Genomic DNA, 12,982 nt, shown 5'->3' on the forward strand with positions numbered 1-12,982 from the left:
CTGACAACATTTAAGCATGAATATATTTCCAAAACAGTTTTGACATTCTTTTTCATAGCTGATTCTGAAAAATATGTGCCAACATCTTAGCACTCACAACTCACCTTAAATTCTGAACTAAGTTTGATAAAGATGCTGGTTTTTTTGTCCCACATCAGGACTAGACCAGCTGTTGTGTCAACTACCATGTAGATGCCCATGTATCGAACTTTGTATGGCACTTCACCACCTGGAGATCTTTGTATCACATCAAATTTGCCATCTGTGAGTATTAGCTCATAATTCTGCAAAATAAAACAGTCAACACAGGTGTTTCATTGGCATTATCTATATCAGGAGTCTTAAACAATTGTGTTTTTTTCCAATATGGTAAACCCTGTCAGGCTGAATGAAACTTTTGAAATGACATGTTGTATATTTACAGTACAGTCTAATTGGTAGCTCTTGTAGTACTATTTATGAAGTTGTACAGGTACCTGTTTCTTTGATGTTTGTGGCTAGGATCCGAAATACTGCTTTGGCTTATGCTGCAAAGTTGAATTTTGTCAAAATATAAAATTTCTGACCAATGGCTCTCCATGCCAAAATATCCCATTAGTTCAAAAACCAATTGTCATGCAGCATAGTTGGGAGGAGAGGCTGGGACTTAAGAAAAATATAGCTAAAGTCCTCTTGGGCTCATGAAACTAATGTTGCAGTTTTTGGGTGCTACTCATTGAAATGCAATGAAACCTCTCTTATCTATGTAGCCTATAATTGGGTCTGTCTTTATCCCGCAAGTCAGTACTGATGACCCTTTTTAATCTAGCTATTTTATGCTTTGCTTCAAGATTTTCTTCTGCTGTAGACTGATGTCACACTTCCCAAGATTGTTCAGGTGCACAGCTCCTATGGTATTGTCATAAGTGAAGCTACTTACTCCCATAAACACTTTAATGGCCTTTGAGCAGGTAGTCCCAGTAGTCCCACAGGGGATGTTTTCAGTGATGACTCTGAAAGTTCCTGCCTTTGTACTGTTTTTGCCACAATGATCCTGCAAAGAAGAACATTATTCAGTGTTCACAAACATAGATAAACTAAACTGAAGATTTAGAGTACTATGACAGTGGTTCTTGAGGAAAAAAACTGAATACCTGGACCAATGTGTATTCACAATCTCCACTGAAGCTGTAGCGTTTGCCATCAAAGGAGATGTAATGGCCATCACCATAAACTGAGCATGTTGCCAGGCATGGTTCGTTGGTGCATTCCCACATTCTGTTCTTACATGTACTACAGAAGCAGAAATAAATATGTAACTACTATGTTTCCTGCTACATGTGTTCAATACTTCTGATTCATTTTGATACTTTCCATTCTGTTTTTAAAATGTCATGAAATAATGATCAAAATGATGCTCAACTACTAGTACGTACCAAGTGTTACATTTCACCTTGATGGTATCCCCTGCTTTATATGTGGCTTCATTGTGAATACAAGGACATTCTTCAGCAGCTACACATCCACCTTTGCCATCTGAAACCAGATCATTGGGGCACATGCAGCCAGAAACACATTGTGTGCTATACTATAATAAGAGAGGATGGGAGAGTTATTAAAATGCTGGATAGAAAAAGTATAAATTGACACATACTATTAGTATCAGTCTTTCTCAGTGAGTCACCAATGACCACTTCATTCTTCATGCCCAATGCAGGTGAAATTGCTTCAAATTTACTTTTTCAGGGGAGTTTTGCTATGTTGAAGTCTTCTTGAGAACAATCCAATAAATATCTAGAATGTCATTTGGCACATTCTAGAAGACTGTCCATGTTATGACTGAGAATATATCTGCTGTCCATATAAACATTTGTTCTATAGGTCAACCCTGTCACATTATCACCTAGCAGCTGGGCTCCAATTTTGCATTATCTGCCTGAGGTGACAGAAGGCTGTGCTGTTTGGAGACTGGTATTAGCACTTCTGTACATTCAGATGATCAAGGGATAAACTGCAGTTACTGAGCAGTAGCTTGACATACAAACAAGTTATTTAAGCAAGACAGAGTTACAAATATTTACCCTTACACATTCCATGTCAAGAGTCTGACAGCTCTTCTGACACGCAGCTCCAGCGACACCTGGTGTGGCATTGCGGCAGTCGAAATGGATCATGGGAGCATCACACACTGATAGAAATTATAGATGAAATCTCAGTTTTAGTCAGATTCTAGTTAGTACAAGAACAGACGACATTATCAACATTTCACATAGGAAAACACTGGCTGTTATGCCAGACCTTAGATTCTGAGGATTCCAACAACTTGTGCCCCTGTATTTGTCGCAACTGTGCATGTGGAAGTATCTGCAGATCTCCCATACTTGATTGGTACAGCTGCCTTCACTATTTTAGTGCAATAAAGATCACTTAAAAGCAGCAATCCAAATAGATAATAAAATGGTGCTTTACCTGGTTGTGGCTTCACCTCTCCAATGCACTGAAGCTTCCCTTGTGTGCAAGAGCTGTAACAGAGAGAGAGGAAAACCTTTTTGTTAAAGCAAGACCTAGGCTAGCCTGATTTTGTCAGATCTCAAAAGCTAAGCAGGGTCATCCTTGGTTAGTATTTGGATGAGATACCACCAAGGAAGTCCAGGGTCACAACTCAGAGGCAAACATTGGCAAACCACCTCTAACATAATGGGTTCACTGTAAGTTAGCTTTGACTTGGCAGCAAACAAACAAGTTACGTGGTGAGGGGTTTGCCAAGAAGCAAGATTCTCCTGCCACAATACTGAAGTGTGACTTTGTGATCAAAAGCAAAGACTTTTCATTTAAAATAATTTTAGTTACTTTGTTTATGGCCCACAGACTCTTGTCTATAATGGGTTTGTGGGTTTGAGGAATCTGAAACCAGATTGGCTGTACTGCAGAAATACAATGAATTCTGGCAAAAGCAAGATAGAAGTTTCAAAGAAGCCCTCTCTCTCGGCTTCGCGAACGAAGATTTAAGAAGGGTGTAAGAAGCCCAAATGCATAGCAAAATGGTGGTAGCCATCTTATTCCTTTGACATTGATTAATTTCAGTAGATTATTTTAATGGATGATCATGATTCTTGTCACCTCATACCAATGTTTCATTCAAATAATCACTTACCAAATGACGCCATTTTCATGAATTACATCTCCAGATGGTAGGGGAGACCCTTTATAGTAACAAGGACAGCTAGTAGCAGGTATACATTTGCCACTCTCATCCATGTATGTCCCTTCTTCACAGGTGCATCCATCCACTGGGGTAAACTTAATATTGCAGGTGACATCAGGCTCACTCAGAGATCGGCAGGTGGATTGGCATGAATCAATGTTATAGCGGTATGCCAGGGTTTTGGGACATACTTGGTATTTGGCTTGAGAGAAGAAAAATAAAATCATTTATAGGGTTTACCTAAGGAATTATGTAGATACAAAGTACTGGATGTGGTCAATATATCTTATATCCAAAAATATTTGTTGGGTTGTTATAGATACATACTCTCTGTTAATGGCAATGGTAGTTTGAATTGCATGTAATGCAGAAAAGAGATGTTACGATTATGCTAAAGGTGCATTATCTGCTGTGGCCATTCCACGTATTTTATTTTATTTTATTTTTAATCAAGTTACGTTATTCCAGATGTACCTAAGCCTTATCTTTGAAAACTATTCATTTTGCAATGTACATATCTTAGTATCTTCTCTAAATTGTGCCTGCTTACCCTCATTGCTAATCCAGAGTTGACTAAGTCATTTTGTTGTGACTGAAGGGAGAAATAAGCATATGCTCATTTATTCATGTTACAGTAGAGGACAAAGTTGATCCACTGAAATACTAGCGAGTCCCACTAACCTTTTGTACAGGATAACTTAGAAACACATCTGCAGTTTCCTTTAACATTCTTTTTTCTGAGTTAGAAACTTCTGTGCGTAGTTCTAATACTTACTGCAAATGTTGGTCCTCCATCCACTCAGAAGAACTCCTTTGGCAGCACAAGCCCTGACATAGGAGGAGAGGGCAGCACACATGCAGTCCTCGCTTCTCTCACAGTTGCAGGTGTCAAACATGCAGTTCTAAGAGCACAGAGAACACCAGTGCATATTAAACTACCCTTGAGACTCAGTGGGAAAGGTGGACTGTAAATAAATAAATGAAGATCTAAAACAGGTCCCTCAATGACATTTCATTTTAAGCCTTCCTGTGCACAATTCACTGAATTTTTATTTTATGAAATGGCCAGATTCCATTTTGATCTTTGTTTTATGCTTCTCTGTATGTGCTGGGGAAAGGGGAGAATTAGCTTTCATTCTATACGCGTATAGAAACCAGTACATATTTTGGGAAACGTAGATGCCACTAATACACATCTCACCCATATTTTTCCTTGTAATGCTTTGTAAAAGAAAACCATGAGGTGTCATTGTCAGAGTCAGCGTTTCCCCAGTCCTCTCCCTCCATTTAATAGACCATGGTTTGCAAGAGATAAAGGCTGATTGTGATGACCTCTCAATGTGCATTTATTTCCAGGACGCTGTATGGCTGAATCCTGTAATAATGCAGCCCCTATAAAGTCCACTTAGTTCCTAACTTTTGTTATAAATCAATTATACTACTTGGAGTTTACTCCTTTACAGCAGAGTGTGTGTGCCTATATCTATAACTAATCTAAAACCAGGCATATTTGTAACTGCACTGTACTGATGATGTTAAAATATTGTAGTGGAGGCTGGGTTACACAGAAATTAGCTATTAAAACCACATAGGATATTTGCAGGGAAATGTAAAACATTTCCTGATAGCATCCAAATATTCTGTTCTTTGTCAAAAGCTGGCAAACATTCTTATCTAGCACACAGGGTGAAACGAGATGTTTGCATTTAGTAGTGGAGCAAGAAATGTATATGTTGGATTATATGATATGGGGATTAATAATGACACTTCGAAGCTTGACAGAAGGTAAACTGAGCACCTTATCCAGATTGGCAAGTTATTTTTAAATTTTTATTAGCTCTTCAAAGAAAAAGTAGGTGTCAGGTACCGTGTGGTAAGCAGCTGGATTTACAATGGCGTGACACTTCTGAAAAGGTCCATTGCTGTCTGTCAGCAGTCCACACCAGTGCTGAGCATATTTTTCTGTGAGTACAAAACATAAAAACAGGAGCTCATTAGAAGAACTATGAGGCAGTGATAGTAGTGGCAAAGAAATTCTACTGTTTTGCTAGTTTTGTGTCATCTAGTTCAAATCCAGTTCAGCTGCTTAATACAGCTAGCCAATTGTTGATGCCAAAGTCCGAGTCTTTAAATGTCCAGGAACTGACAATTAGCTGGGACACTTTTGCAAAGTTTTCTGCTGAGAAAACCTCTAAAATATGGTGTCATTTGGACATTGGCTATAATACAGCTGAGACACTAGTAAGGGATCACTTTGAGCTTGTCACTGCAACACAATGGATGCCAGCAGGATCTTGGGATTTGTGAAGTCTACCACTTATGCATTAGCCCCTTGCCTATCCTGGGCACTTAAAAAGCTTTTAAATCTCACATTAATAATTAAAAAAAACTTTGCTGGAGAAAACTTATGTTGCCAATTTTCGCTAAGTCTATAATTTGACCTTCCTGGGCAAAATTATAGAAAAAGTGGTTGCAGAATAACTCCAGGCCCTCCTGGATATATAATCTACCCAAGAGCCTGGGACTGAGGCAGCTGGTGGCCCTAGCAGGTGACATCTGCATAAATGTAGACAAAGACCATGCCTCTTTGTTGCTTTTATGAGACATATAAGCAGCCTTTGATATGGTGAAACATGCCACCCTGTTGAGATGCTTAGAGGCTGCAACCTATAAAGCCATTAATGGTACTGGACCCATGTAACTGCAGGACAACCTCCCCTACTATGTTCCACCACAACAGCATTGCTCAATTGAGGAAAGCCTTTTGAAGGTGCCACCCTGCAAACAGGTAAGATCAGCAACCACCCGCTCATCTGGATTCTCTGTGGTGGGTCCCACATTATGGAATGGTCTGCCTGAGACTATTAGGAAAGACCCCACAGGCCTATCATTTTGCCAAATATGCAAAACAGAATTGCTCAGTAGGGCATTCTTGTACAGGAAATAGAACTGTGGTGTAATGAATCAGCTCAGGAGGTGACTTCTGCTAAGGATAAAGTTTTCCTAGCCGCCCTGAGCCCGCCTTGGCGGGGGAGGGCGGGATATAAAAATAAAGATTATTATTATTATTATTATTATTATTATTATTATTATTATTATTATTATTATTATTTATTGATTGTCTTGTTGCCTTAAACTGGTACAATTGCTTGTGTTGCTCAATCCCAGGCTGACAGCCCTGAATTCCAGCCCCACAGCATTATTTTGTTTTACTAAGAATCTGCTGTTAGATTCAAATGTTATCATATTTTGTAATCTACCAGTGATAAAGGCAGACTATAAATGAAAATAACAATAACAACAGTATGTAATTCTGTGGGATAAAAGTGGTTTCAAATCACCAGCTCCAAACCTGCCAGACTGAATGTTTAACAGTGATTGAACAACAAAATACTTTTCTAAAGTCTAATTCAATCCTGTTGAAAAATCCAGTTTCACAAAGCTGTTCCCAATGCAGAACCCAGCCATCTCCCCCATAACATTCTGGTGTTATACTTTTCACATAATTACTTTAAAAGCATGGCTATAGAAGAAAACACTTATACCATAGTTTGCACAAGTTATCTCAGATTACCTTTTCTAGTATGTCTTGCCATCATGCTGCTATGGAATGCATTGTCTATTTATATGGTGTAAAATGATCTCTGAAGATTGTCTTAGGTATACAAAATCTTGCCATCTTGCAGATAGATAATCTAGATCAGGGGTGACAAACATGCGGCCTGGGGGCCGAGTCAGGCCCCTGGAGGGCTTTTATCAGCCCCGCCCCCTGAGCAACTGACTGTTATCTGCCTCCTTTTCCCTATCAGCTTGCTTTGCAAGGCTTGCTCAATCACATAGCAGAGCTACAGAGCACATCCTGTTTTCTCAATTGCCTGAGGGTCCTCTCTTGGGGAGGAAGGGAGGGGGGAGGCAGAACTTGTTTTTCCAGGCTTTCTCAATTGCACAGCAAAGCTACTGAGTGAAGTCTCTCTTCCTTCTAGTGGCTAAGGCTTCCCCCCCAGTCCCCTGGGGAAGGAAGGAAAGAGCCACAGCTGTCTTTGCCCCATTCCCTGGATCCCAGGGAAGAAGTATAAAGAAAGCACCTTTAAGACCATTGAGTGCTAATGTTTTAAGTTTAAAAAAAAATCTTTGTTTTTCTGTGTCCTTTTAAAGTTTATATCTCTTCTACCTAATCTTAAATAGGTGCACACATGGCCTGGCCTGACATGGTCCGGCCCAACCTGACATGGCCTGGCCCAACAAAGCCTCATTTATGTCAGATCCGGCACTCATAACAAATGAGTTCGAGATCATCTTTATGTCCTTACCCATTTGTGACAATTTATATAATACAAGAGTTACTATTTCAAAGTTATGGGTTTCTACTCTTTTTTCAAACCAATGGTAAGTTTTAAAAAGTATTTATTTTCAAGGACATGACAATTATTCTGATTCTTGAAGAAAAGCTGCAGTGAATGTTCTGCGATGCACGTACCATTTTCTATGCTGAGGATACATGGGTTCTCAAATATGTTTTTGACATTTGGGCAATCAGCCTGTGTTTTCCAGGTATTGGCAAAAGCTGCTGAGGTTCCTTCTACCACCCCACTGATAGCTTTGAAGTCATCAGTCTGGATATCGTTGAAGTTTCCACAGAGACCTGAGAGAAAATCAGGTGGGTTTTTAATCTTCCATGAATTTATAAAAACAATTAGACCATTTCCTTATGTATTGTAATAAATTAACTCACCACATGTCTTTTCTTTGTGAGTTGGGTCTAAACGTGCAAAGATTTGCATGATAGGTACAAGTTGGACTTCTAACTGGATGCCAAAATTTGTGTGTAACATGATGAAGAATGATGATGGCCTGAAGATGGTGACATTGGCTGGGGAAGTAGAACATAATTAACCATGCTTCAAATGGAATCAAACATCTTATCAAGTATGAACTAATTACTGGTTTTGATGTGATAGTTGAGACATAGGGATGACAGAAGATGTATTCAGTGTATTTAACTTCTACTTAGCACTCCTATAGAGGATAGCAGCTATATATATACCAGATATATATTAACCATTTTCTACGGTGAACTTCCACCAAAATGACCTTTTGACATAAGAGGAATGCATTGAAGTTATAGTTCAAATCCCATACAATGTTAGTCTGCAACACTTTTACAAAGGGTATCCAGAGGATCATAAGTGGAGCCCTTCTCATGGAACACCGTGCTCATTTACCATTTTCCTTTTGCTACTTCAGCCCAACAATATGTGGTACAAAGTAGGGGTCTGCTGTGGAAGGTAGAATCAGCAAAATTCACCAGTAGTAGAAGAGGATTTTAGATCCAACCCAATTATTACCATCAGTACATTTTGCTGGAAATTAGTACAAATACATCCTGTAATAATGCATAACTGACTGTATTGCCTATGTAAGTATAATATTATGAGTACTGGGAATTTGGTTCTAAGTCAAAGAATTCCTGTCATAGCATAAAGTTCCCTCATTTTTATTGACAAGGAGAAGGTGATTCCATGGAAGCCTTTAAACTCAGAGCTGACACTATCTTTGTAATACCATAAAAGATGGAATTACAACGAACTATTTCTGATCCAGCAGTTGCCTACTTGTATAAGAATTTCAATGTACATTTAAATATCTGTACACCCAGGGCTTTTTTTGAGCAAGAACATACAGGAATGCAATTCCGACTGGCTTGGCATCAGGGGGTGTGGCCTAATATTCAAATGAGTTCCTGCTAGGCTTTTTCTACAAAAAAAGTCCTGTGTACACCAAGATTTCCCAGTACATTTCAGTGCACAAAGGACTATAAACTTGGACTACTATAACAGGGACGCCTTCTTATGTATGCATCTTGGTGCACAAAGACCTCTGGATAGGGTAATCATCTGTAATAAATGTCTTCTAATAAGTATTGAGCAAAATGGTCTTTGGCAAAGTACATGAGCCATGGTAAGTATCAATCAAATACCTCCATAAACCAAATTTAGCCTTTGAATACTACAATAGAAGTCAACGAATGAAGAGTGACACAAGTTATCTCCAACAGCAGAACTTACAAGCTGAGACAGGCAGCTGGGTGAGGATCATATTCACGTACACAACCCCAGAAGGCTTGATCACAATTACCTAGCCATGGAGAGAGAGAGAGGGAGTGTGTATAGTCTGCTTGTAACCAGTCAGACATTTTTTTTCCAGCAGTTTTGAGTATAGATGTTTAGAAAATAAACTGAAATCAGAAGATCAGGAAAGAACAGTGACTACATTTGTATAAAATGGTTTGCAGGAAGAAACAGCAGTTGTCTTATCCATGTATAACCTACATTTAAAACATACATTTGGCCTTTTTGGGTCTTGTACTTACTGTCTGACCTCCATCGATGCTGATGGCTACACCTTTCAAGCATGTCTCAGTGTCTGTGAGGCCACACTTTCTGATTTCAACCAAAACAGTGAAGGCATTGCTGTCACATAACTGAAAATGAAGTCACAGAGTATTAGCAGCTTGCATTGCCTGGACTTTATACCAATTTATATCACATTGACTTTGAGCTCTTAAAAAAACTTATTGAAAACAATTCTATCCCACCTTTCTTCCTGAAATCAGAATAGATCCCAACAGTTAAGAAAAGGTAAAGTGGGACGACAAAGGGCTGGATCCAAAGATTTCTTGCCGCTGACAGCACTGGTGATGCCAAGAGCCTTGATCAGGTGGAAGAGGCACATTTCACCTGTGGAAGGCTCTGTGCTCCAGCAGAAAGCTCCTTGTGTCAGGTAATTGCTGTACCATTTGCAGAACTGAACCTTTAGGTCCAAATCAATTTGAGGGACAGTTATAAGAATAAAACATTGCAGCTTAACAAATCAAGGCCAGGTCACATTCCATTCTTATGGGAGATGAAAAGCTTGTTTGTGCAAATGTGTTTTAGGTTATCTCTGAAGGACAAGCAATGTTGAGTTTATCTTAAAAGAAAGTTCCGCAGAGTTGGACCCATCACTGCAAGGACCCTGCTCTTTGTCTGCAATGCTAGTCAGTGGGAAGATGGTGCCCAGAGCAGGGCCTGCTTTGGTTATCTCAGTGAATTGTAGGGATCACTAGGGAAGATATGTTCTAAAAAGTAAGCTTGTCAGTGAGGATTTTAAAGGCTAAAAATGGCATTCTGAATTATGCCCAAATTGTGCCTGTTGGTAGTCAGCACAATTCACAAAAAACAGGTGAGGTGATGGATGGTGTTCTGTCCAAGTTACAAGAACAGTTGCAGCTGTTGAATTTTTGGTCAGCTGCAGTTTCTGAGTTCATGCAAAAATTTAGAGATCTCATATACTCCTTAGGGTTGCCAACTCCAGCTTGGGAAATTCCTGGAGATCTTGGGACAGTGCCTGGAGTGGCTGACTTTAGGGAGGGAGCTCAGAGAGGATATAACTTCATAGAGTCTACCACTGGAAGTTGCCATTCCTTGTTTGGGAGCTGATCTCTGTAGTCTGGAAATTAGTTGTATGGTAATCTTAGAATAAGTCATTTTTGCAACCCTCTCTCTTCACTTAACATTTCACCTACAATTGCTTAAAGTGATGGTGTGGTCATTATAGCACATGCATATCCAAAGATGAAGTTTGCATTGGTTCTAATTCTTTACCAAAAGGCCTTATATAAATACATACATACTAATAGAAGATAGCTTAAGTCCCTTTGGACTTACATGTAACTACTAAGTCTACCTCTCAACATAATACAAATATTTTTATGGAGATAAAAATGGGTGGCGATACATGAATGGCTGTGTCTTACACAACTATTAAATAGCGGAAATCCCTGAAGATTGTCAGTTGTATACTTTCTTATGGAACTGATCTAAAAGGCTACTGAAATAATATATTTTAAACACGAATGGATTTTATTGCATTTCATGATGTAATTTACTAAAAAAATAATTTTAATGTCAATGACCTTAATTAAATCACATTCTGCTTTTCAACTCTAATTAACAATTTTGACGCCCCTAAGTATATTGTATGGAGGGCACTCCAGTTCAAAACCTTAATGGATTAGAGAGTCCCATTTGGATTACCTTAGTAAAGACATAGCTACAGTCACCAAAGAAGGAATATTGTTTCTCATCAAATGTTGAAATGTGGGACCCTCCTTCAATAGAGCATATTCCAGGGCATGAAAGGCTGACACAGGCCCACTGGCCTCCGGTACATGTGCTGAGGAAAAAACACAAAAAGAAGAGTTGATCTTGTGTATTCAAATGACAGTCCATTTATGAGTGCACAGTCTTTGTTTTAGTCTTTTTAAAATAGAGTCTTTATTTTAGAGCTAAAATCAACTTGCTCTCCAACTTTTTTCCTTCATGAGTTTTGATGTCTTATAAATCACTGGATATTTTCTGAATGTTGGAATGTTTTCTGCATATTGGATATCCAAGTTTGATTTCAGCATTTGCTTTCTATATTTGTAGCATCCGATTGTTGACTTGTGCTGGTTTTTAGTATTTGATAGTGACTGTCTATGCACAATAGTTTGCCGCAGTGGTTTTCAAACTTACTACCTTCAGGAAACACTTTCCACATAAACAGCTGTCAGGAATCCTCTGTGGGTTTGCCACAGAAGTCCACCATTTGGAAGAGAATTCTGTGGCATGTTCTAGGGTGCATACTCAGTTCACATGGGGAAGGGTTTGGCCCCATCATTGCCATATAATGAGGAAACGTTTGGTCTGACTAATAGCTTCCAGTCCGTGTGTTTTGGAATTTATGGTCATTATATCAATTAATCTAAATTTCACAGAGGGCCCATCAGCTTGAATTAATGTATTTAGAAAATAATAATAATAATATATTGGATTTATATCCCGCCCTATACTCTAATCTCAGAGTGGTCACAATCTCCTTTACCTTCCCCCTACCCCACAACAGAGATCCTGTGAGGTAGGCTGGGCTGAGAGTGCTCTTACAGCAGCTACCCTTTCAAGGACAACTCCTATGAGAGCTATGGCTGACCCAAGGCCATTCCAGCAGCTGCAAGTGGAGGAGTGGGGAATTAAACCTGATTCTCCCAGATAAGAGTTCGCACACTTAACCACTACACCAAACTGGCTCTACACCAAATGAGGCACATGATAAGAGGAACTTTCCTTTTGCATAGCTCTTCATACGTGGAACTACTTCATTTAAATTTCTCAAAATGGAAGCAATCCATCACAATCAGGCTAAAGCAGTTAAGCTCTAGAGCAGTGTTTTCATAGACCTGGCATCTTCAGCTTTAGCAGTTACATCCACCACATTCTTAGAAATTCATCCCATTAAGTAAGGCACACAAAGTAAAACATTCCTTTTTCAACAATCTAGTATAGACTGGTGGTCTGCTTACCATGAAGTACACTGGGATGCAAAAGAAGCTCCAGGAGCATAAGCATCACCATTGTAGGTGCAGTGACAGTCCTTAATAGGGATGCAGCCCAAGTTGTTAATGTCATCATATACAGTGCCTAAAAGAACGACAGAACAAAGTTTTAGTTCAGTGGCACCTTTAAGACCAATAAAGTTTCATTCTGGGTATAAGCTTTCATGTGCATGCTGCACGCTTCTTCAGCTTACATCTTAAGCTAGTTGTATGGATACCTTTATTTTCAGATACTGTGTGGAATGCATGATGTCATTCAAATGACTTCAGAAGTATAGTATCACTGGCTGTTATATTAATATATTTTGTCTACAACATACTGTTTCCTTTTTCAAATAATATTGGAAGGCATAGCTATGAAAAAGATACTAAAAAATCTGGAGCAG

At 39.1% G+C, this 12,982-nt stretch overlaps 1 protein-coding gene across 1 annotated transcript in view; it reads right to left on the reverse strand.

Annotated features, from left to right (window-relative positions):
- The window catches only part of MUC5AC (mucin 5AC, oligomeric mucus/gel-forming), a 71,154-nt gene that overhangs the window by 38,048 nt on the left and 20,124 nt on the right, over window positions 1-12,982 (reverse strand). Inside the window, exons 10-24 of the mRNA XM_060262396.1 lie at window positions 12,564-12,681; window positions 11,260-11,398; window positions 9,555-9,665; window positions 9,250-9,319; window positions 7,917-8,054; window positions 7,662-7,826; window positions 5,052-5,146; window positions 3,960-4,086; window positions 3,134-3,386; window positions 2,449-2,501; window positions 2,061-2,167; window positions 1,416-1,567; window positions 1,134-1,272; window positions 920-1,033; window positions 105-284 (exon numbers count right to left, since the gene is read on the reverse strand). Of these exons, the coding sequence (XP_060118379.1) occupies window positions 105-284; window positions 920-1,033; window positions 1,134-1,272; window positions 1,416-1,567; window positions 2,061-2,167; window positions 2,449-2,501; window positions 3,134-3,386; window positions 3,960-4,086; window positions 5,052-5,146; window positions 7,662-7,826; window positions 7,917-8,054; window positions 9,250-9,319; window positions 9,555-9,665; window positions 11,260-11,398; window positions 12,564-12,681 (1,961 nt within the window). The remainder of the gene's footprint in view (window positions 1-104; window positions 285-919; window positions 1,034-1,133; window positions 1,273-1,415; window positions 1,568-2,060; window positions 2,168-2,448; window positions 2,502-3,133; window positions 3,387-3,959; window positions 4,087-5,051; window positions 5,147-7,661; window positions 7,827-7,916; window positions 8,055-9,249; window positions 9,320-9,554; window positions 9,666-11,259; window positions 11,399-12,563; window positions 12,682-12,982) is intronic.

Source organism: Heteronotia binoei, chromosome 21, assembly GCF_032191835.1.
Source record: "Heteronotia binoei isolate CCM8104 ecotype False Entrance Well chromosome 21, APGP_CSIRO_Hbin_v1, whole genome shotgun sequence".
Taxonomy (NCBI): Eukaryota; Metazoa; Chordata; class Lepidosauria; order Squamata; family Gekkonidae; genus Heteronotia; species Heteronotia binoei.